The sequence below is a fragment of the Nyctereutes procyonoides genome, unplaced genomic scaffold, assembly GCF_905146905.1.
Source record: "Nyctereutes procyonoides isolate TBG_1078 unplaced genomic scaffold, NYPRO_anot_genome, whole genome shotgun sequence".
Taxonomy (NCBI): Eukaryota; Metazoa; Chordata; class Mammalia; order Carnivora; family Canidae; genus Nyctereutes; species Nyctereutes procyonoides.
Window position 1 is genome coordinate 26975300 of NW_026575042.1, and position 25699 is coordinate 27000998.

Here is a 25699-nt window from a genome sequence, read left to right on the forward strand (position 1 = left end):
CTCAGTGGTTGAGCGTCTACCTTTGGCTCAGGGCATGATCTCGGGGTCCTGGGATGGAGTCCCGCATCAGGCTTCCTGCAGGGAGTCTGCTTCTCCCTCTGCCTATGTCTCTGCCTCTCTCTGTGTCTCTTATGGATAAATAAATAAAATCTTTTTAAACAAATTGCTGACTTAGGCAGTAAAGAGAGTGATAACTATAGAAAAATGTTACCCTATCCAGGAGTATTTGCAACTTAATAGTAGCTTACCTCCAACACCCAGTGTTTTGTTTTGTTTGTTTTGTTTTTGTTTGTTTGTTTTTTAATCTAGAGAACAAGGCAGATGGACTGGAGGACCTCTAACTTCCTTCCAACATTACCTCTCTATGCTTTAGAAAAGGCTCAACTTCAAACATCTGAAAAAAAACAACAAAGAAACATGTTGCTCTCTAATGGTAGAGACTTGGGGCCTTTTTCAATGGTGTATAGATGTTCTGTGAGTGGCTGAGGCTGTAAACTATTTCTTCCAGTCCCACCTCTGCTCCCCAGACCCCAAGGGCAAAGTTACCTGTCACCAGCTATTCTGCTGAGGAGGGGCTCCAGCCAGCCTGGGTGGCACTCACAGTGGGAATCCATGAAGACCAGCACATCCCCGGTGGCCCTGGTGGCCCCCAACATCCGGGCCCTGATGGCACCCAGCCTTTTGTTGCTCCTGAGCAACTTCACCCCCTCCAGCCTGGCCACGTATTCGCTGAGAGAAGACTTGAGTTGTCCTAGAATCAACAGAGTTGTGGTCACTGGGGACACAGATGCCATAGCCAATGAGACTGTGATGCCATCCCTAGGATTCTTGTCATCAGTTCTCTCTTGGGAGCTGTAGTGAGCATAAGGGTCCTAAGACCCGATACATTACATTGTAGTTGCTGCTAGGATGTCAGTTGCTTCAGTAATTTGGGGTGGTTGGTATTCCCTCCAGTAAAAACCAGGAGAGATGGTGTGATAAAACCAGGAGAGGAGAGAAATGGCCTGCTTTCTCTAACTGCAGCAGTGAGGTTATGCAGATACTGTTGGTGCCCTACTCAAATGCCCCATAGTTCCTTTTACTGGTTTGATTTGGTTTGCAGGTACCCAGCAGCTATCGGTTTGCTGCTAACTAGTCTGCACCCTTCTCTGGAGACATTCCTTTGAGTATAAAACTGCCTCTTCTGTGAATGCCAGAGAGTTATGCAGAATGCCACCTCTGGCCCCAGGTGCCCAGGGTCAATGACCAACCTAGTGCAGAGTTACCAAAGCCTACTCCTTTGCTTCAAGGGAGGACAGATTCTGAGGTACAGTTTGCACTACCGAGCTCTCTGCTGGATCAGGGTATGGCTAGACTTCATCTGAAACCTCAACCTGGCTCAGTTCCTTCCTCTGCCTCTTATCCTTCCTCTACTCTCCTACAGGGCTCCCCTGACAGAACACCCCCTAAAAATCACAAGCACATGAATCCCATGTCAGGCTCCACTTCTAAGAAATCTGACTTAAGACAGCGGTCAAGGAAGTCAAATCCAGAGATCCATTAAATGTGGTCACTCATAGGTCATTGGTAGGACTGGCCAAAGTGGTCTCATTGCAGTGGTAGGGATGGATGGGCAATGCAGTGGGTCAAAAAGAAAGTGGGACATGAGAAACCAAGACAAGAGTCTAGACATTCCTTTAGGAACAATGATTCTATAGGAGATAAAGGAAGAGAGAGGCTTTTTTTAATTAGGTTTTATGTTTAAGGTAAGAAAAGTTGTATGTGCATGCATACACACACACACACACACACACACACACACACGAATACACCAAGATGACCAAGTCAGTCAAGACAGAAGGAATAAAGCATTCACAAAGAAGTAGTGTCCTCCCTCCATGAAGTCTTGGAAATGGGGTCCCCCTCATCCTCTGAACTAAGAGCTTCTCAAGGGCAGGGATTATACCTCATGCATTTCCACTGCTCTGATCCCTAGTGCAGGGCTGGCCCATGGTAGGCACTTAGTACATGTGTGTTGAACAGAACTATGCCAAAGAGCAAGAATGTCTCTAGTTCCCCAGCCCAGAGGTAATCTTGACAGGGACATGTGTAGTAGCCTTGCTACTTTGGTGGCTGGGTCTCCAAGGAGCTGGGGAAGGCTCAGGCAGCCTGACCTGAAAACTGCACCAGACTCCCTAGAGAGCTGCCTTCTGAGCAGTATATGGCTCCCCAGGAAGATTTTTCTGCAGAAGAAACTGTCCTGAGCAGTGGACATAAGGATTCCCAGTCATTGGCTGTTGAATTTCTTGGTGATAAAGTATTATACCAATTTATTACTTTATAATTATTTTTCTGGCAAGCTTGTTAGTTCCAAGTCCATTCCCTAGAGAAGGGCCTCTGTTAGCAAAGCTATTAAAATTTCTGAACTTGATTGTGTGAGAACCAGCCCCTCAGTGGCTCCACTGTACTGAGCACAGCTAGTTGTTTTATCCAACATTCATTCTCCCCTTCTACCTTACTAACTGAAACTTGATTTTGCTCAAGACATCTAAAAACAGTAATCTACCAAGACCCCATTGCTGTTAGTAATAGCCTTTTAATCTAACTCTGGTGGAAATATATTACGTAAAAAAATTCTGGAAAAACTATTGTTTTACTAATTTTTTTCTAAAAGGACAAACTTGGCTGACCTCTGCCTATCTGCATTTCACTCTTTCCTGCTTGGAATGCGATGTAATGTCCAGAGGTAGAGTGGCCTCATTGGATTATTCACTCCAAGTAGGGCTAAGTGAAAGCAGAAGATGCTGAGGACTGGACACCTGGGTGGCTCAGTCGGTTAAGCATCTGTCTTTGGCTCAAGTCATAATCTCAGGGTCCTGGGATTGAGCATCAAGTTGAACTTCCCATTCAGCATTGAGTCTGCTTCTCCCTCTCCCTCTCCCCCTCCTCTCTGCTCTTGCTTTCTCTCTCTGCCAAATAAATACATAAAATCTTATTAAAAAACAGAGTGAGAGTATTAAAAAAAAAAAGAATATCCTGAGAACATTGGAGGTCCCCACTGCCCTAGGACACTTCCATCAGCCAACCCAGACCAGCCCAGGAACTGCTCATCCATTTTGCCTAATGGCCAACAGTCATATGGCCTAGACAGCCATATGTACCTCAGTGACCTCACACACTTCCAGAGCCTCTGGCTAGTTTTACCTGCTGCCATGCACCAACTGGACAAATTCTCAGCATGAGGACCTTTGGAAGAACCAAAAGAGGTATGTGGCCACTTGATCCTGTTTTCTGTCATTACCCCTAGAAAGGTGGTTTTTTTGTTGTTTTTTTTTTAAGCTCAGCAAATGTTCAGTTGCCCTTGGAGCAGTCTGTTCTCCCCACAGGACCAGAGGAGGCCTCCACAGTCCATTTGGTTGAGACAAAAACATAGACCTGAGGCCCCAGCCAAAGAAGAGCAGTGGTTCTCAAAGTGTCATCCATGGATCAGCAGTATCCGCATCAGCTGAGATCTTGTTAGAGTGCAAATTTGTGGACTCAGTGCCAGATCAGGAAACTCTGGGGCAGAGCCTAGCAATCAGTGTTTTAATAAGCCTGACAGGTGATTCTGATGTACATTCAAGTTTGAGAACCACAGACCTTCTTTTGTCTCCACCTTCTTTTAGCAACTCAGCCATGCAACGGGCTGGTCCCTAGTAGTGAATCTCTTGTCAGTGGAAAACATCTGAGCAGATTCTGCAAGTCTGGACTCTGGGCCTGACTCTGCTGCCCTTCGCATGACTCAGCCCTGGTCAATTCTCTTCTGTAGGCCTCAGTTTCCTTGTCTGGAAAATGAGTAAATCAGGCTAAACAGGAATTATTTAGTGACTAACACACATCAAGTGCTTCACCCAGTGTCTAGGAGGCAGTGAGCACTTAGGAATGGCTACCCTGCCGTGATACATGAGTGTCTTGAGGAGAAGCATATTGGACTGCATGGAGGTTGGGACTGGGAGAGATAACCCTGGGATCAGGCTGGAGTGGCCCCCTTGAGATCCTTGTCAGGACCACCTTGCCTTGCCTGGCTGCTTTGCCTTCTATGTCTTCTCCCCCCACTTCCTTACTCATTGTCTCAGGGCTCTTCATTGATGAGTTACCTGTACCTGAATCCTCATCTGGAGGGAACCTTGATGATACAGGCTCCAAACCCCACACTGCATGGGAGCCCCACCCCCCACCAACCCAGGGTCTAGGCCCACCCGAGGAGCCGGGAGGAGCCCATAGACACCTTGCTGGCTGAGGTCGTCCACCAAGATGATCTCCTTCAGAAAGGCCCTGGGGACCGTGTCAAGGATGCTGTGCACCGTCCTCAGGAGGGTGGACCAGGCCTCGTCGTGGAAACAGAGGATGATGCTGGCTGTGGGCAGGCTGTCCCAGGGGGGCTGCTGCAGACACCTGCAGGGAAGAGAACCAGGGAGCCATGGGAAGAGAAGACTACAGGAGCATTGGACATCCTCTAACTCACTCCATAAGCCCTGGCTGGGGCTCCTTTAGCCAGATGGCTTTCCCCCAGTTCAGTAGCTCTCTGGGTTTGCTTGAAATTTCCATGTAAAGAGAACCCATCACACCCTCACAGTAGTGCTGTCCACTGTCTTCCAATCCTCAAATCCCTAGAGAAATGTTTTATCCATGCCTCACTCATAGCATTTGAGAGGTGTGGCCACCATTCCCAGCAAACAACCATTCTAACCTGTAAAATGGGAATGAATGACATTATCAACCTCGCAGAGCTATTCTAAGGCTAAAATAGGATAAAGTACACAGTAAGTGTCCCATGAACACACATTGTCATTTATTTAAGGGCAAGAACACTATTTTCTTTATTTTTGTATCCATATAATCTAGCATAGCACCTGGCACATAATAAACATTAAGTATTATTGTTCTTGAAGAAAGGCAAGGATTGAACATTTGTGAGTGCCAGTAATATGCCACATACTATGCTAAGGCCCTTTACACATATTACTGCTTGTTTACACTAAAAGAAGTCTTTGGCCCTTACCTCATTTTGTGGATAAGGAAACTGAGGCTCTGAGAGTGGGCAAGACTTATCAAAGCTCACACTATCAGTAAGTGGCAGAGCTTTAAACTACCCTGGCCTTTCCCCTCTGCTGGTTTGTGGGTGGATAGGTGGGAGTGTGAGGTACCACCTCTGCCCTAAGCCTGCCTGGGTTCCCTCCTTCCTTTGCAGATGAATAGGATGCTCTGTATTTGCTTTGCATTTCATCTGCTGAGAGTTCTGAGTGAGACCACAGTGGAATAAATTAGAACAACAGTATGCATGGAGCAGTGTGTAGCTCACAATTGTTCACAAAAGGTGCTTTTTTCTAGGTAGCTTTTAAATGTCCCTCCCTGAGGAGTAGTTGCATTGAGTAGGGGTTGTCCCAAGGACCTCCAACTTCCAACACCTAAAGGCAATTTGTGATGGTTGACCTGCTTGCAGACAAACAACCAGATTAAGGCTGGCCCATCCTGAGGGAAATGCCGTGCTGTTCCTCAGCTGAGTGTCCCTCTGCCTGCTACAGTTCTAACCAAGGCTGAAACTCTCAATGTGCAGGACACCTGCATGTAATTCCAGGCAAAAATCCTATGCTGGGGGCTGGTGGGGACTGATATTAGGTAAGTACTTTAAGGTAATAACAACATAGAAATCCTACATTTAAAAAAAATAACCCAAATGTAAGAATATCTCATAACCAGCTGTCAATTATTTTATTAGTTTATATATTTATGCATTATTTCTTTCCCTAAAGGATTTGAGGTCACTCACAAGGAATATGTACAATAAAATAATGATAATATAAAGTAAGGATGAAAAGTCAGGAGGAGGGAAATAGAAGTAAGAATAGAAAGTCAAGGGGCACCTGGATGTCTTCAGTCAGTTAAACATCTGACTCTTGATTTCTGCTCAGATCATGATCTCAGGGTCGTGAGAATGAGTCCTACAACAGGCTTTGTGCTGAGCGGGGCGTCTGCTTGAGATTTTCTCTTTCTCCCTCTGCCCCTTTCCCACACAATGCTCTCTATCTCAAATACATAAATAGATCTTTTAAAAAAAGAATATAAAGTCAACATTTGGAGAAAGAAGATAAATATATAGGCCATAAGGACCTTGGAGTTTCCAGAACTTTCTTCCAGAAAGAATTTTAAATTTAAGCTTCCTAGTAGCCAAAGGAAAATAGAAGTTTATTCTGCAGCAGAATTGTCACCATCAGAGAAGCTATAGGCCAGATCTTTTTTTTTTAAACCCAGTTTTGTTTTGTTTTTTGAATTTATGATAGTCACACAGAGAGAGAGAGACAGAGACACAGGCAGAGGGAGAAGCAGGCTCCACACACCGGGAGCTCGATGGGGGATTCGATCCCGGGTCTCCAGGATCACGCCCTGGGCCAAAGGCAGGCGCCAAACCGCTGCGCCACCCAGGGATCCCTGCCAGATCTTTTTTAGAGAAAGTGATTCTCTTTCTTTTTTTAAAATATATTTTATTTATTTATTCATGAGAGACACACAGAGAGAGAAAGAGAAAGAGAGAGAGAGAGAGAGAGAGAGAGAGAGAGAGAGAGAGAGAGAGGCAGAGACACAGGCAGAGGGAGAAGCAGGCTCCATGCAGGGAGCCCGACGGGGGACTAAATCCCTGGTCTCCAGAATCACACGTGGGCTGAAGGTGGCGCTAAACCACTGAGCCACCAGGGCTGCCCAGTGATTCTCTTTCTAGTACTTTTTTTTTTACAGTTTATAATTTTTATTTTGAAATAGTTTAAGAATTGTAAGTAGTTGGGATCCCTGGGTGGCGCAGCGGTTTGGCGCCTGCCTTTGGCTCAGGGCGCGATCCTGGAGACCCGGGATCGAATCCCACGTCGGGCTCCCGGTGCATGGAGCCTGCTTCTCCCTCTGCCTATGTCTCTGCCTCTCTCTCTCTCTCTCTCTCTCTCTCTCTCTCTCTCTGTGACTATCATAAATAAATAAAAATTAAAAAAAAAAGAATTGTAAGTAGTTGCAAAAACAGTACAGAGAGTTCCTGTGTTATCTTCACCCAGCTTTGCCCAGTGGTGATAGATTACATAACCTTCCACCATGAGTAGAATCAGGAATTTGACGCAGTTCAAATAGTATTAGCTCAAAGACTTTATTTGGACTCCAGAAGCTTTTACATCTAGCTCTAGTTTTTAAGAGAAATTCCTATGAGCTTTGGAAAGAAGTCTCCAACTGGGTGACAGTGTCCTTAGAAGCATCCCTATGACAAACAAAATAATGAATTTTTAAAAAAGATTTTATTTATTGTTTATTTGAGAGATAGAGAGTGAGTGAGAGAGAGAGAGAGTACAAGCAGAGTAAAGGGCAGAGGGAGAAGGAGGTTCACCACTAAGCAGGGAGCCAGATGTGGGGGCTCTATCCCTTGACTCCAGGGACCATGACCTGAGCCAAAGGCAGATGCTTAACCAACAGAGCCACTCAGGTGCCCTTGAAATAATGAATTTTATGTGCACACTTACAGGCTGCTTTCAGGGTTGTTTTCACATCACAAGTTCAAATTGCCCCCCCATCTCCTATAAGGTTTTTGGGAGATTAATTGAGTCCCGGGTATGTGCTGTTGGTTCTGCTGAGTGACTTCACCCCTGCAGCCCCTCCCTCCAGTCACCTTCTTCTTCCCACCCCCATGCCCTCATGAAGCCTCCCTCCTCCACCCTAACTGACTTTAAGAATGTCCACTCTGCACTCAGAATTGCTCTAGATCTGCTCACAAACAGGTTCAAAATTTCCTTCATGTCCTCTCTATTTCCTTTGTGGTTGGGAGTGGAGGAAAATCCAGCGGTCTAGGACCAGGGCCTCCGGTGGCTGTGAAAAGAAATCGTGCTTCGGTGAGTTCAGTGGGTGCAAATCAAACCGAAAACATTACTAAGGCAGTGGCTTGGGGGCTGGCTGTTTTCCAGCTCTGATAGGAGAGATGCTTGGGGACAGAGAGGCCTGCATGTGGCATTCTCACAACTGCAGTTTTATAGGGACTGAGTCTGTCACTTGAGGGCAAACAGGGCGATGCCTTTTGGAGGGATGGGTCTTTTCTCTCCTCCAATCCACCGATCACGAGCACCAGAAACAGCACCAGTGTGTGGTGTGCGTGTGAGTGCATGCATGTGTGCGTCCTTGAAAACGTGGTTAAAGAGCTTAGGCTTCAGACTCATATTCAGATTTGAATCTTCACCCTGCTGCTTCCTAACCCCTGGGGTAATATATTCAATATTTCAAGCCTTAGTTTCCTCCTCTGAACACTGGATTATATTTACTCCTTGGGCCTGTTGTGAGAATCTAAGAATAATTATAGGCACTCCATAGACAGTGGCTCTTTTATAGCTCTCTTGGAAAAAATGTAATTAGCATGTATACTGTATTTATGATTATCTTTGTAAAACATAATAATCTTTAAGCAACCACCCTACAGTGTAGTGTTAGATGCTGCCTGAACCACTTTTGGAAGACTTGTTTTTCCACATGTGCACCAGGGGAATGCTCCGCTTCCAAGCTTTTGTAAGAAACAAATGTTTAGCTTAGCACAGTGCCTGACCTGTAGTAGGGGCTCCATCAGTAAAAGGGATTCCTATTGAAACTCTAGCTATTTGGGACCACACTCCTCACACATTCCTCAAAGTCAGGAGACAGGAGAGCTTTCTGTCCTGCTAAATAGCTGGTGAGCCCAGGGCTACTGACTTCCCTTCTCTGGCCTTGGGGAACATGCTCCGTGGACCAGGAGTCTAGCTGATGATTCAAGCCATGGATTCCAGGGCATCGCCACTTCCTAGCTGTGCAAATGACCCTGGGGAGCTGCTTAGCGTCTTGGTGCCCTGGTTTCCTCAAGATGGTGATAACAGCACCCACTTCGCAGAGCTGCTGTGGGGAGGATTGGCCTTCATAAAGCACAAAGCTGCCATCGTTAGAAGCTGTACCATCACTAAGAAGATGATCAGGGAAGCTCTTCCAGCCTGGAAATTCTGTGTTCTTGACTCTTTGGGGCCCACTAGAGGTAGGCGAGGGGAAAGCAAGAGGAAAAGCCAGGGGAGCCGGGATTTCGAAGAGAATTTGGTTAAGATTCCTCTCACTCCAGCTGTCTTGCTGGAGGATTTTCTAGGTCTTGTGAAGAAATACAACTGTGCTCTTGCTTCACAGTGAGAGAAGATGGAGAAGAGATGAATGGGGTAAAGGAGTGTGACTGGGATAAACTTGACTAAGCTGCCAGCTTTTTTTGAAAAGCCAAGTGGGTTTCTGAGAGCTGTTGCAAGGCTAAGGGAGATGCCCCCCAACTCGAGCTGCGGTGATGAGTGCCCTGGCAATAACAGTTCAGACACAACTGTCACCTGCTCTGCAGAAAGCAGCGCACACAGGCTCCAAGACATAAACAGACAGCTCTGGGGCACCTCTTCAGGCAACCGCAGGACTGCTGGGAGCCGGAAATAACAGTGGAAATAATCTAGAGTTTCAGGAGAAGACAAGCATGGGCTCTGAGTGAATCCTGTGGTTTACCAAAAGGCCCAGCACTCTTGGCAAAGTTCTAGAGTGCAATGCTAACTATTAGAAACAGAAGTTTGGCAAGGTCTTGTGTCTCAGGGCACATTAGATACTTTTCAGAGGAGCCAGGAATTGATTATTTTGTTTCTGGTGAATAGAGTGACTGGGTGGAGGGGCCTGCAGACAGTGTAGGCTGTGTAGCCTCCAGATACCAGTGGCAGGGAGCCGGACCCACTGTATGCATGGCCTTATGGAGGGGGTCCATGGTCATCATTCCAGGGATGGGAATCATCAGCCTGTGGGTAGCCCTGAGTCTTGTGGGGATGGGCAGATAGGATGAGCCCCCTCCATGCCCACAGACCCAGGTAGTAGCACAGAGTGGAGGAGGGTGTGATACTTGATGCCCTGAAATTAGCTAAACCCCATTCACCTTGCTCAAAACCTGTCAGTTTATCATCTTGGGAAAATTCTATATGTCACATGGACAGAGATCAAGCTTTGGCATTAAGTTTTAACCTTGAATCTGTTCTTATGTGGCTTGGGCAAATGACATAAGCTCTCTGATAACCATCCTGTCCTTCCTTTCAACAATTTCCAGATCCACAGACCCAGTTATATCTATAATAATCAAATCTTTTTTTTTTTGCAATCCTTTTGATTCTAACAAGTCCTTCTTGAGCATGTAATATGCTTAACCTCCATTTTCTTATCTGTAAAGTGGGGGTGTTAGAAGGGTCAAATGAGTTAATATATATAAAGTGCTTAACCCAGTGCCTTACTCATAGTAAGAGTTCAATAAATATTAGTCTTTATTTTTTCTTGCAAGCCTTCTGTGTGCCAGGATACCTCTCTAGGCCTCAGTTTGTTTATCCATAAAATGAGGATAACAAGTAAAGTTACTTTAGAGGGCTATGTAAAGATTATATAAACAAAGAGGAGTTTTGTTCATACCAAACTTTCAATAAATGGAAACTGTTGCAGTTTTTTTAGGTTAGTGTTGTATGCTGGCTAGTTTCTGGTATTGCTTCTCATCATAGAAGACTGGTCTGGTCCTGATATTTGTAGGATTTTCCCATGTGCTTTGTCATTTAATTCTCCTTCTCATCATGGGGGCTGTTGCATTGCTCAACTCCAGGGCATGCCATGCCCCCACAAGACCACGTGATGGTGCCTCTTGGAGTTGTGCAGCATGAGGGTGCAGTCTACCACAGAGGATCTCAGACAAGTGACTAGAACTCATATAGATCCCCTGCTGTACCCATCCTCTGTATAACACTAGCCTAGCAGTGAGATGTTCTCAATTGCTCAGGCAGTCTTTGGGAACAAAGTCCTGCTGTACACCCAAGTGGCCTTGGTGGCTTCCATGTTGTTTTGTTAAAATACAGGAAGAATTCTCCTTGAGAGACTAAGGCTTGTGATAGCAAGCATCCCCTCATCCCTTATTTGATATGAGTGGGTAAGGTTGAGGAGATCCTGAAGGAACAGAAGGAAATGTGGGGCCCTGATCACTTGTGTTTGGGAACCCTGGTCCCCTAATATCACCATAGGGACATGCGGTCCCTAAGGAGAAAGAGGGCACAAGGAGGGAGGTGGGGAATGGGAGTAGAAGGCAGGTGGTACTACAAACCTACCATCTGCTTCACAACTGCTCTTCCTGCCCACCTCCCACCAATTTTTAGAGCTTTGAGGGGTGGGGAGTGAGAGGTGTAGGTAGGCCAGAACTAGGGAGAGAGGTTAAGTAGTGATTCAAAGAAGCTATTGGAAGCCTCTAAAAGCAAGCAAAAAAAACCCAAAACAAACCCTCTAAAAGTCCAGCCAAGATAGTTTAAAAGGGGACTTAAAGTTCATTTAGCACAACTCCTCCTTGCAAGTGCTCTTTGGTTGGATACAGAGTGAGCACACACTCAAATGTCTGCTCAAATGTCAGACAGCCAGGGGACAGTGACCCGACCCATGGGGGTTCCAGTGAGCTAGAGACCACATGGCCTCCCCAAGAGCAGCCAGTATTACCAGGAGGAAATTCAGCTCAACATTGCCAGATCTTTCTGATTTTCAGAAAAAAGCCATAAGCCTGAATTGTTTATGGGAAATCTCTCAATTTTTAAATGTTGGTCACACTTCCAAAAAAAACCTGTGGCCAGGGGCGCCTGGCTGGGTCAATCACTAGACCATGTGACTCTAGATCTCAGGATTGTGGATCCGAACCCCATGTTGAGTACAGAGATTACTTAAAAATAAAATCTTTAAAAAAAAAAAGTAAAACTGCAGCCAAACAACATATCTGCGACAGAACACAAGCCATGGGCTGTCATTTTGTGACATCTGAGTTATCCCTAACTCCAGGGACTCCTGTCCCTTCATCCCAGGCAAGACTTTGCCTTCTGCGCATCTTTTCCCTCGAAGACCCTCCTGCTGGGAGCTGGCACTGTGATTACAGTACAGCCTGAGCCAGGAGACTGGTCTGGAAGGAAGAATATGAGACTAGGTGTCAGAGGGCATGTATCATGTACGCTGAAAGAAGACATATGCTGTGCTCAGACCTCTGAATCCCTTGTGAGAAAGGGAAGTAAGGGACTTTGAGCTGGTCCGTAACTTCTCTGGTACTAGTTTTCACATATGATGAAGGAGGGGTTCACTCACTATGCAATGTCTAGACATTTCCAGCTTTGCTGTCTGCAATCTGTTCTCGGCACGGGGGATTGGGGAAATTAGGGTGTAATGTCCTATTAATATTCACTGTAGCCACCACCCAATGAGCGTTCCTATACACAAATGCTTGCTAAATACATACGCTATCACATGTAATCCTCCCAAGTGCCCTTTGGAATAGGTATTTTCATGCGTGCAGAGATGGTCGTTATAATTCTATAATTCACCCTCATATGCGTGCTCCTTTGCACCATGACTCTGCCACTTTTCTCATCAAGAGGGGCGACCTATTTCTCCACTCCCTGAACCTGGCTGATCTTGTGACTTCTGATAGATAGAATGTACTGGAAGCGATATTCTGGGACGTCCAAGGGTAGATTCCAAGGGGCCTTGCAACTTCCACTTGCTGCCATAAAATGCAGTGTAAGGAAGCCTATCTACTCTAATAGAAGTTGAGAGGCCACTTGGAGAAAAGCTGAGGTGCCCCGGGAGGGAACCAGGGTCAGCTGCCAGATACATGAGTGAGGCTGTCTTGGATCCCTCAAGCCCACCTGGCCTCCAGATGAATGACAGCAGCCACAGGAGGGACCCCAGATGAGGGTGGCAGCAGAAATTCCCAGCTAAGTTCAGTCCTAATTATAGACTTGTGGATAAATGGTTATTGGTTTAAGCCACCAATATTTTGAAATAATAATTTTATGGGGATATAATTCATATATCATAAAATCCACCCTTAGAAAAGTATACAATTCCGTGGTTTCCAGTATATTCACAAACTTGTGCATCCATTACCAGTATCTAATTTCAGAATATTTTCATCATCCCCAAAAGAAACCCATTACCCATTAGCAGTTACTCCCCATCCCTCTGGCAACCACCCTAGCTCCAGGCAAACACTAATTTGTTTTTTATCTCTATAGAGTTTCCTACTCTGGACACTTTATACATATTAATGAAATCACACAATATGTAGTTTCTTCTACTCAGCAGAATGTTCTCCAGGTTCATCACTATGTAGCACATGTGTTAGTATTTCACTCCTTTTTACTGCCAAATAATATTCCACTGTTTGAGTGTACCACATTTTGTTTATCTAATTGCCAGCTGATGGACAGTTAATGTTTCTGTTTTGGGTTGTTTTGAGTAACGCTGCTATGAACATTCATGCACATGTTTTCATAAACTTATAAAACAAGTTTTTAGAACATAGGAAATATGTTTTCAATTCTCATGGGTGTATACCTAGGATTGGCATTGCTGAGTTATGTGGTAACTGTTTAAAATTTTGAGGGGCTGCCAAACTGTTTTCCAAAGCAGCTGTATCATTTTGCAATCCCACCAGCAACATGTGAGGGTTTCAATGTCTTCACATCCTTGTCAGCATGGGTGATTGTCTTTATTTTAGCCAGTGGGTGGTAAAATGGAATCTCATTGTGGTTTTTGATTTGTGTTTTTCCTTACTGGCTAATGGTTTGAACATCTTTGCATGTGCTTTTTGGCTATTTCTATGTATTCTTTGGAGCAATGTCTATTCGAATCTTTGCCTATTTTTAAATTGGGTGTCTTTTGGTTGGGTTGGTTTGGAAGGGTTCTTGATCTATTCTTATACAAACTCCTTATTAGATTTGCAAATATTTTCTCATTCTTGGGTTGTCATTCACTTTCTTAAAGCACAAAAGTTTTTATTTTCATGAAGCTCAATTTATCTGTTTTTTTAAGCCATTAAATTTTGAGGTGGTGTGTATGTAGTGCTAGATAATGAATACACATTCCCATTTTAGAGATGAGGAAACTAGAGCCCAGAGAGCTTAAATGACTTGTTTTAAGTTACATAGCAGATACCTGATTGGGCAGTCTGACTCTTCTTCAGTTTGGTTGCCAGGAAGCTCAGAGTAAGGAATAGGATATTTTGTCATTGAGAAGGTTCCATGGATTGCCTACCTTCGATCTCATTTTGTCTTCGATCTTGACTTTCCCTCTTCCTATCCAGTCATCTAACAGATATTTAATGATAACCTGACACCTGAGAAAGATGAATTAAGTAGGTATGATCCTTGAAGCAGAACCTATGGTGCCCTGCCCACACCTCCTTGAGCCATAGCAGTACAGCAGCCTGCCTTCCAATTGCCTGAGGGCTTTCTCTGCCTACTGGAGATGCTCTCTCCTTTGTTGGCCTAAAGAGCTGGAGAATCGACCTCCCACCCTCTCCTGAGAGCTGCCCTCAACCAGTGACTAAAAGTGCTGAGGTGGGCACCTGGGTGGCTCAGTGGTTAAGCATCTGCGTTTTGCTCAGGGTGTGATCCCGGGGTCCTAGGATGAAGTCTCACATCAGGCTCCCCACAGGGAGCTTGCTTCTCCCTTTGGCTATGTCTCTGCCTCTCTCTCTGTGTCTCTCATGAATAAATAAATGAAATCTTAAAAGAAGGGGTGGGGGCAGAGGTATTAATACCCAGCAACCCTGACCCTGAGGAGGTTGGACACATAGAGATGTGTGTTTCATAGCGCCTCGCAGGTTCCCAGCAGGCTGAGCCCTGGCTGCCCACAGAAAAAACTGACCTTTTATGGCCTTCTATTTTCTGCTCCATGGTCCCAGTCCCCAAACAGGGCTCCTGGCATCGTTTCCAAAACGAATTCTCCTCTCAGGGTCTGCTTTGGAAGAACCCAAACTAAGATAGTCTCTGATGTCATGGAGTTTATAGCCTCTTAAGCTGATAACCAAATACTTATCTAACAGCTGTAGCAAGTGCGCCAAGGAGACACTCGGGACTGGGGCAGTAATGTGAAAACCAACACCTGAAGGGTGACCTGGATGCAGCTGAAGGGAGGTGTGTGGGTGGGGAACAGTGTTCCTTACTGGCAGATGTCACAGCCCCTGCTCAGGCCTGAAGGAGAAAAGGAGATTGCGTATACCAGAAACTGAAGGGAAGATATTCCAATTTTATTTCCCCTTATCTTGATTAACATTATATTCATAGCAGTTTTTCTATTTTTATGATGTATTCTTAAATCCTTGAGGGAATAAGGTTGGTAGGTAAACAAACGAGTGAGCTCTCTCCCTGGGCAAGAGAGAGCCTTGCAAGGGGCCATGGGCAAGTCATTTAGCCTCTCCACATCTCACATTCTTTGTCAAGTGGGGATGCACATTCTCCCTGCTGTGTCTCTGCCATGGCTTTGCTGGGGCAATCAGTGAGGCGGTGCACAGGGATAGCTTTTGGACATTGCAAGGTGGTACCCAAATGTGACAGGTAGTTGTGAAGAGGTTCCATGAAGAAATGCATGTTCTTATTATTTACTAATGGGGTTACTTTCTTTGTCTTTCAACCATGTCGCTGGTGGATATCTTTCTCTCTCAGTTATACATCCAAAAGCTCACCCTGACCTCATTTGTCCATCTTCTGAGTGCCAGCAACAGAGAAGGAAGACCAAGGGCTTTGGAATCAAATCAACTCGGCTTTGAATCCTGGCTCTATTTACATCCCCTAATTAGCCAACACAGGGATGCTGATAGGTTTCTATTACCCAGGGGTGCTGCTTGGATTAAAGGGATCATCCTGGCCCAAGAGGGTTAGCTTCATAGCTTCACACTCTAAGATCAGAGGAGTCCAAGGTCTGTGTTTGTACACAGATGCACGCCCTCTCTGCATGCAGCTCCAGGATCCCCTGTGAACTCAGAAAACGCATTTGGGTGATGATTCTGAAAAGGATGAGTCATAGCTTTGCACCAGATGGCCTGGCTTTGGCACAAACACTGCCCACCCCCCATTTCCTCACTTGGCTAGGGCAGAAAGGTTTCTGCTGGTTTTCTGTTTGGGGGTTACTGACCTCCAGCCTCCACCAAATAGGCAGGGGTCCCCAACTCAGATGAGTTTCCATACTGCTGCCTTGAGCCCACCAAGGTAACAACCTGGTTGCTTATCTGCATCCCGCATGCACCCCAAGCTCCTCGGGTCTGGGGCTGGGTCTTGCTCACCTTCTCACCTTTCATAGTTGCTAAATAAATATTTGTTCAATGAATGAAGGTAGACATTGGTCTTGCTCACAAGGAGTATATAAACTGGTTGTATAAACAGGAGGGTAATACATAGAGTCAGTCACATTCTGTGAAAATCCCAGGGCTCAGTGTATTTTGTCTATAATTGGTAGGGCTCATCTCAGGAATACTAATTCTAGGCCAGGCCTGGAGATAGAAGGGCTGGAACACAGCCTGAGGGTGATCCTTTGAGGGATGGACAACATTCCTACAAATGAGAGAGAAGCATGGGACAGGCTGGAGCCTATAGCTGAGGCTAACGCTGCCAGCCTATCATTCCCAAGAGTTGGAAAGAAGTCACACAAGGACCACACAGTCCCCTTCTCTTCACGGGGTCCTCAGAAGCCTCACAACCTTCTTCTCAGGGACTCCAAGCAGCTGTGGCTTTGCTCTGATCCTGGCTCCCCAGCCCTGGAGTAAAGATGGGCACTGCCAGGGAGTCACTGGTCTGAACCCTGACCACAGCCTCTGAGACACCCTGGGACAGTAGTCCCCCTAAAGGCATAGCCTCCCCCAAATGGTGACCAGGTGAACTTTCTTGCTCCTCTATATCAAGGAGTTTGATATTCAGACATAGAGGGAGGGTCAGCAGTTGGTAGCAGGTCATAGAACGGGCAGGAATCCAAAGATGAGGCAGCAGAAGCCAAAAGGCTGCCCAGTGCCTCTTGGATGTTAACATATACCTGATCCACCTGCACCTGTACCCCCCCGCCCCCGCCCCGGGGCATCTCTGTCAATGCATATTTGGATCTAGGAGGTCCGGTGGGGCCTGCGATTCTGCACTTCAGGATCCGGATGCTGCTGACCTCTGGACCAGAGCTTGGGTAGAAGGCAGTGGTTTCTAGTGGCAAGACATTAGCAGGTAAGTGGCTGTGAGGGCAACATGAGCAGGCTCTGGGGACAGCAGCCCCTGGAGGACGTTGGGAAGGCCCAGGCCGAGAGGTACTATGGCTTGGGAGCCTCTTTCTTTTCCTCCTCCCGCAGCCCCCTGCCCTCCTCCACAGACTGTCCCTGCTCCTCACTCCCCGTGTCTCTGCTCCTTTGCACCCCAAAGGGCAGCTGCACATTCGAGTCACTTAGGAGAGTTCCAGTGAATTGTATTTAATTGGTTGATCTGAGGTGGAGCCTAGATAGGTGTGATGATTTGTAAAACTCTCCAGTTGATTCTAATGTGCAGGCAGGGCTGTGAACCACTGGCCTCATCAGAGCTCCTGAAACTCTGACATGAATGTAAATCAGCTAAGGATCTTGTTAAAAAAATAGAGATTTTCATCTATTTAGTAGGTTTGAGTGGGGCCTGAAGTTCTGCATTTTTGATGCTGCAGGTCTGAGGACTAGACTTTCAGTGGAATTACCAGTTCCTAAGGATCAAAAACGATAAGACGGGAGTTAACCACCTCTGATCTGATCCCCAAGCCTCACCTGAAGCACAAAGACTCTGCTGCATTGACTACATTGAGTACATTTGATCTCAAAGAGTTATAGTCAGCTTGTCTATACCACAAACCCACTGAGGGGTGACAGATCCAGGGTGGAGATCCAGGAGGGGTGGTGGGGGGTGGGGCAGCACTCCCAGCCATGGCTGCGCTAGGCTTGAGGAGTGAAAGCTTGGAACGTGTGTATTCCCTTTGTGACTCGGCTGGCCAGGACTCGGAGCCAGCACTCCGACTGTCCGCACTGGGTTGTCTTCCCTCCCTTCCTGGTTGGGAGGGTGGATAAGCTGAGTCCCAGCACTAGCTGTCTGCCCCAGCCTGCTGCTTCTTGCCCTCCCCTCCCTGCCCCTGTCCCAGGGCTGTGGCCACTTGCTCAGATTTATTGATGCCTGCCTGCCAGCTGTCTTCTCTGCCTTTTGCAGCCCAGGTGTCAGAGCCAACAAAGGGGTAGGGAGTCAGCCTGGGGTGGCTCCCTGCCTGCCGGGAACTGACCAGACAGGAAGGTACACTAGACACAACCCTCTCCTTGACAACAAATCTTTTTGTATTTTTAAAGACTGTTTATTCATGAGAGACACAGAGAGGCAGAGACATAGGCAGAAGGAGAAGCAGGCTCCCTGCAGGGAACCCAATGCAGGACTTGATCCCGGGATCCCAGGATCCCAGGATCCCAACCTGAGCCAAAGGCAGATGCTCAGCCACTGAGCCACCCACGTGCCCTATGTTGACAACAAATCTGCTGCCAAAGTGGCCTCTGGACAGGAGGGAGGGAACAAAGGAGAGAAACCCTTCCTGTGTCTCTCCACCTGCTGTGAAATGCCACTGCCCACCTGGTGCCTCGAAGCCCCAGTTCTCAGCCCTGGCTGTGCATCACAACCACCTGGGGAGGCCCAGGCCCTCCCCGGGCCAGCTAAATAGGAATCTCTAGGAGTAGGACCCCAGTATGAGTAGTTTTTAATATTAGGTAATTCCAATGTGCCATGGAGTTTGTGATGATTTCGCAGCCCGTGGGGGTAGAAAATAACTCTTTGATCAGAGATAGGACAGTGACGTGATGTCCACAGCTGCCTACTCTGACTTTTCTCCATTTCTCATTTCACTCCTAGGCCCTATGCTCAAGAATATGATAAGGACAACTTCTAGTTTGGACTTGAATACAGAGAGGGGAAGTCATCACACATTCTATCTCATTCAACCTACAACCCCACTCAAGGCTGTTATTTTAGCTACATTTTAGAGGAAACTGAAGCATACAGAAGTTGAGTGGTCCCCCAGGGTCCCCCAGTAAGAGCTGGGGCTGGGATTTAGCCCCAGGTCTGCTGTTCTTTGGTTATATGAATTAGTCACAGTTGTGGGGATATAAACCAGGGAAACATGGACCAAAATAGAACACGAGTTATAAATTGACGCAAGTAGGTAGTGCAAAGCCAGGTATGGAGCTGACATTTATATTTAAGTACAAAACTCTGGGTCGTGAAAGGGGACTGTGTTCTTCTCTGCCTCTCTTTTCTATTTTCCAATCCCAGGACTACCTCCTCCATGGAATCTTCCAGAACTCTACTCCCTCTTCACTCGCTGTCTATATCAGCAGTTCCCCAAACTAACTTTTAAAAATCAGATCACTGCCCTCCAACTCCGAACTATGGAGAGTCTCCAGCAAAGACGCTTGAAAATCTACATTTTAAAAAAAGCAATACTGGGGAATCTGACAAGTACATACTTGGGTGAACCAGTGATATAGCCCCTTGCTGCTCAAAAATGTGGTCTGTGGACGAGCAGCACCAGTACCAGCTGGGAGCTTGATGCAAGTGTAGCATCTGGGGCCGAACCCCTGGCCTACTACATTAGACTGTGCATTTTAACAAGATCCCCAGAGTGGGGGCGGGGAGGGGGGTTTACACATATTTTAAAATTCGAGAAGTGCAGCTCTGTCTAGCCTGTTAGGTATAGAGAGTGTCCTCAGATCAGCAGCATGAGCATTACCCAGGAAATTTGTAGAAACCAAATTCCTGCGCCTTACCCTTGACCTACTGAGTCAGGCACTGTAGCGGGGGAGGACAGGAATCTGCATTTTTGTAAGCCCTCTAGGTGATCCCATGTGAACTCAGGTTCGAGGGCCACTGCCTGGACCAGGCTCAGTCAGAAGCCTCTGATCCTGGCAATCAGTGGCCCCGTGCTGGATGCCAGGACGATCAAAGGAGAGCTAGGCCTAGAAGAGCCTTGAAAGCCGTCATGCCACACAAGGCTGAGTGGGGTGAAGACCCATTCCTCCCCAACCCCCTCGTGGACGGCAGCTTTGAGGGACTGAGTCAAACCTAATCTTCAGACTGGGGCTCTTTATTTCATCTATGTATTCATTCACTTCTGGTCCCACCCTGTCCCCGGGATCCTGCCCTCCCCATAGCATGGCCAGTCTATGGGGCTTCATGTGTTCTTATAAAGAATGCACTGGTTAGTGTGCATGGAGCTCACATTTCCCAGGGATGTCATGCTACGGACCTCTTTTCTGCATCTTACTTGCTCCGCGTGGTGCTTAAAGGCCTCCCTCCATCACTGTTGTGCGCCCAGTCTGTGGCCTCTACCTCCCGCAAAGTACCTCTGGGGCTGCACTCAGCCCCCCCCAGCGCCCTTTGATGACGTGCTCTGGTGGTTTCCCACTCCTTAGTACGCCCAAGGACACTGTGACAGATGTCTTCCTCCGTGTCTTCCTGTTGACCCATGGGAGTTCTCCCTAAATTTGTAGGTGGAAAAACTTGAAAAACTTGAAAAAACTTGAAATGCTTTTGGCCCAAGTGACCTACCCAGGTAGTTAAGAACATGACTTTGGTGACAGACACACCTGGTCAGGTAACCTGGCCTCAGTCCCTTCACCTTTCTGTGCCTCAGTTTTCACATCCATAAAATGGGAACGATAATAGGATCTAGCTTATGGGTTCATTATGAAGATTAAATGAATGAAAGCCACTTAGCAGGGGCCCTAGCACATAGTAAGTGCTCAAATGAATGTTCACTATAATTTGGCCTTTATTTCCAGGGCCTGCCTTTTGATTGTTTGCACTGATTTTTTTTTCTATTTTGGTTTTGCATCATTACTGATTTCCTTGCATGCCTCTTTTCAAAATGACCTTCCTAGAGGTCCTCAGAGAAAACCTATGGCCTGGGGTGTACGGGTGGGGGTGATAAGCAAAGACCAGAGTTGGTTTGGAGATTTTGATGCATGAATTGGGGCCAACAGGACTTGTCTGGATTAGGACAGGCTTGTAGGACACCCTGGGATGGGAGGTGCTTGGCACACTACAGCTGAAGACAGAGGCACTGGGATTTCCAGAATTCTCCTAGCCCTAGTGGGAAAGCAGTGCATATAGCTGTATTCTTAACACATGGCTGTTCTTTTATGAGCTGTATTTGGGCCTAGTTTTAAAGTGGTGAGGGAAGCAAAGTTGTGTCAACCTGGTAGGAGAGTAGGGGGTTATTGCCTCACTTTTGCAGATAACCTCTTGTGTGTCCTGAGAGGGGCCCCAAGGGGAGACACCAGCACCTGGACCACAGAGGGGAGCCAAGAGGCTGGGGGCCCAGGCCCCAGCCGCACAGGCTGCATGGAGAGGCTCGGGCCAGCAGAGGGTGCCACATACCTCTACACAGAGCTGACAGCCGGCCTGTGATGACCAGGGCAGGCTGGGCACAGGGAGGCCAACTGTCCCTGTTTGCCCGGGACTGAGGGGTTTCTCAGCCGGGAAAGTCCCAGACAAACTGAGACAAGTCGGTTACCCTGGCTTGAAGAGGCAACCACTGAAGCGGTGCACACACATACACACATATCAGTGCATATTGTACACATGACACAAAATGTACCCACATTCACACCACATGTGCACATCACACACCCCTGCACTTCACACCACAGGCATAATACCTGTAACACACTTGCACACACATGTGCACAACTTGCCCAACACATTTATAATATACACACAACACACTCAATGCACACATGCAACACACACCAAATGCGTGTGCACACATGTACCCACAAACATGTAAAATACCACATGTGTAAACTCACACCACCACATGCACAGCATACACAGTACGCACATATACTACCTACAGGCATACAACACACATGCTGCAAAATTCACCCATACTTGTAGCACATGCACACAAACACTCATGCACTTCACACTGCATGGATAGCATACATAGCACACATACACATATACAACTCAAATAATAAGTTTTTACCACACATGTGTAACACATGTAACCCACACTCACACAAGCACATCATGCACACGTAACACAGTCACAACACAGTATCATGCACTAGTATACCACAAAAACACAAACAAAACAAAACCCCAATTACAACATACACATGCACAATGCATGTCACACCATGTGTAAAACATGCATGGTCATACAAGTGCCACATGTGCCACTTCATACATTAACGTGCATACATGTGAGAATATGAACACATCCACAACACACTTGCATATGTGACTACACACCATATAACTCATACCTATGCACATCACACCACAACACATGCAGTCACTAGGCACACAGGCACCACATAATGTACTACATACATGTACTACACACAACACATACAATCTGTTTAATGCACACACAACACAATGCATACACAACATACACATGCACAAACACACACATACAATGCACACACAGATATGCATATGCACAGCACAGTTGCATAAGGCAGACACACAAACACACACACACACACACACACACACACACACACACACCTGTAGGTAGCCAGAGACCCTCCTGTTTGATGTTTCATTGCCAGCAATGTTTCTTACTGGCAAAAGGAAGACATTCATTCTTATTCTAGGCCAAAGAAAAAATGTATCCAAAGAATCTGAAAACAATATATTTTTCATTAAGCCATCATGTCTTTACTGTCTGCATGGAAGAGACCTGAGCATTGAACGAACATTAGTAACCATTTAGCTTTGGTTGTAGTATATTTAAAATTTCTGAGAGCACAAAATTGCACTGGCGTGGACCTGGCTGGGCCTGGAAATTTCCTGAAAAGAGCCCAATGTGGGGCTTGATCCCAGGACTCTGGGAAAATGACCTGAGCCAAAGACAGATGCTTAACTGACTAAGCTCCCCAGGAACCCCAAAAAGAGGTTTTTAAGCCAAGACCTGAAGTTGGAGCAGCAGGGTTGGGATGGGTAAAATCAGTGAGCACCCCCCACACACACCTGCAATACAATCTAAGGAGCCACTCTCAGGGGCAGACCTGCATTTGCATTACCCTGAGGGTGAGTGCCCAACAGTGAGACCAACAGGAACACCAGGGATCAGAGGAGTACATGGTTTTGCTCTTGACTGCAGCTCTACATGGATCCATTCACCTAGAAGTTCAAAACATGTGTTTGATCGCAGGGAAACTCTCTGGGCTCTAGGAAGAGCAGTGGCTTATAGAGATGGGACTTCCCCGAACTAACCAGCTGCCTTGGCCCTGGATGCTGGACCAGAGCCCTCCTCTGCAGCCAGCCATGGTGATGGTGGGGGAGGACAGGGGATGTACAAGGCAAGCTCTGCATCTCCCTGGGTCCGGCCTGCATATTGTCACACTTCCCAGCTTGCCTTCTGTGGTGGGACCACACTCCCAGGCTAGGCTGCATCTGCACAGCATTCTAGCCCCTGGGCACTGGGATTGTGCTCTTACTCTAGTAGACTAAGGAGGGCAGCATGGAGTGGCAGTCCAAGGAGACTGGAGCTTCTTGGATTCAAAACCCTGCGTTGGTACCTGCTAGCTGTGTGACTGGACAAGTTACTTGACTTCTCTGTGCCTTGTTTTCATACCTATAAAATAAGCCTGATGGTGATACTCACACTCATCTTACAGAGTTGTAAGGACTAATATATGAACAGCTCTTAGATCAAAACCAGGCACATGGTAGGAGTCACATAAATGTTAGTTTCAATTGCTCTTTTGGCCCAAAATGAAAGCAAACAATAACAACAATCATATCAAAAGTATCAGAGGCAGCGTGTTGGAGCTGGAAGGTAGGTTGGAGAATGTCTACCCAGGCTCACTATGTGTTGTATGGATAAGGCTGTTTGACCTGATAATCCTGAGACAGGATTAGAACCAGGATGGGGAAGCCAAGAGCAAGTAAGGGCCCCTCCTTTTCGCACCTGGTTAAATCACTGGACTCACCCAGAGTTTCTCACTCAGTGGTTCTGGAATGTGGTCTGAGACTCTGCATTTCTAACAAGTCCCCAGGGGATGCTTCTGCCACTAGTCCAGGGACCACACGTTGGGAATTGCTGCCCTAAGGACGGTGGAGGCAGAGTGGAGAAAGTTGGCATCCCTGAGTCCTCCGCAGATAACGGGCCTGGGGATCTGGGGAAGGGAAGCCAGGGCCTTACTTACAGTGGATGCCGTACCTCGGGCAGCGCCCTCTGCAGGGGGATGCGGGCACTGAGCGCCTCCTCCAGGCTGAACGGGGTCAGCTCATCTTCAGCTACCTCCCCATCCTCCTCCTCCTCGGCTGCCCAGTCCTTCCCTGGAGCCTCTTCATCCTGCCTTCTGCTCTGCTGTTTGATGAGCCGGTAGCTCCCACCTCTCCTGCCCTGCGTCTTGTTCCTTCTGGCCCTGGGTGAGGCCACTGCCACGAGGAGCTGATCCTCCCGCAGCGAGATAAAGGGGGGCAGGCCCTCCAGGGGGCCGTACTCTTGGCCCTCGTCCTCGGCCTCCAGCACCCATTCCTGGGATTCCCCGAAGTCCAGGCGATACCCAGCATCCGGGCTGCGCTGGGCGGCCCGGGCTGTGGCCGCAGGGTGCGGGGCGAGCGGGGGAGGGTGCAGCATGGCCACCATCAGCAGCGCGCACCCCAGCATCAGCAAGAGCAGCAGGAACTGCAGTCTGCACGGTCCATGCCTGCATCGCTTCCTTAGGAGCATGTTGCTGGAACTTGCCAAATGCAACAGGTCATATTCGAGTTCGCGGCCTCCTCCCGCTCCAGGTTCCTTCGGGCTTGCAGGAGAACCTGGCTTCCTAGTTCCACCTGGAAGTTTTTTGCTGGTCACTTAACCTGCTCCTTTCCCCCCCATCTGACATCTGTGTAAGAGTGACTTCCACTTACAATCAGAAAGCCACGGGACCCAGGTCCCACCCTGGCTCCTCTCGGAGTGGACTTCTGTTAATTGCCTCCTGAAAGCCCATTCACAGGGTCTTCAAATGGAATTGTTTTGCCCCTTTTACCCCTTTTATCTCCTTGGGGAAAAAAATTATTCCATTCTGCTCAGGTGTCTAGTCCCACGTGTTTCATCTCCCCCCCTCGCATGATTGGTCAGGTTGCTATGCGATGTCTTGGGGGAAGCTGGTGGGTCCTCGGTCCAGCAGAGCTGACAGTCGTCCTCCTTTGGACGCTTCAAGTCAGGTCAGATCAACAGATGTGAAGCCGGCAGGCAGCGCCTGATCTCCTTTCACACATAGCTCTGCGCTCAGCTGAGAGCCCTCTGCCAGACACATAGGAGCCAAGCGTGCGCCTCGCTCCTGGTCCTAATGCCCTCACTGTTCCCAGGCTTTGCACAATCCCACGGAACACAGCTCCGGGGCAAAATAAACACTGTCACTGCCAGGACCAAACCCAAACAGGAACATCCCAGGAGTTCAGATTTGAATCTCGTTCATAGGAAGACTTCTCTCCCCACCCACAGGGGCAGGAAAGAGTATTCCTTCCTGATTTCAGAAGGGCTGTATCTGTGACATAGATGTAAACAGCTAACTGTTTATTTGCACCCTCAGCCTCCCACAAGTGATCTGGAAAGTTAGGCTGAAGTCTCCCTCCTTCTTGAGGACCATGGTCCTCATCCTTCTGAAAATCAGGGAAGCTGGGGGGAGATGCTCCTGTAAGCCCCTCCTGCCCCCAAGAGCTTCTAATGCCTCCTGTACACAGCCAGTAAGGGGAACCATCAGGAGAGAAGGGGCATGTTCCTTCAGTTGTGAAACCTCCTTCATTCAACCAACAAATATTAATGAGCACCTACTATGTGCCAAAACTGTGCTGGGGCTGGAAATCCA

At 47.4% G+C, this 25699-nt stretch overlaps 1 protein-coding gene across 1 annotated transcript in view; it reads right to left on the bottom strand.

Annotated features, from left to right (window-relative positions):
• The window catches only part of GALNT15 (polypeptide N-acetylgalactosaminyltransferase 15), a 48542-nt gene extending 23341 nt beyond the window's left edge, over nucleotides 1–25201 (bottom strand). The window contains exons 1-3 of the mRNA XM_055321237.1: nucleotides 24047–25201; nucleotides 4247–4413; nucleotides 547–751 (exon numbers count right to left, since the gene is read on the bottom strand). Of these exons, the coding sequence (XP_055177212.1) occupies nucleotides 547–751; nucleotides 4247–4413; nucleotides 24047–24576 (902 nt within the window). The 5' untranslated portion in view covers nucleotides 24577–25201. The remainder of the gene's footprint in view (nucleotides 1–546; nucleotides 752–4246; nucleotides 4414–24046) is intronic.
• Between the last annotated feature and the right edge of the window lie 498 nt (nucleotides 25202–25699).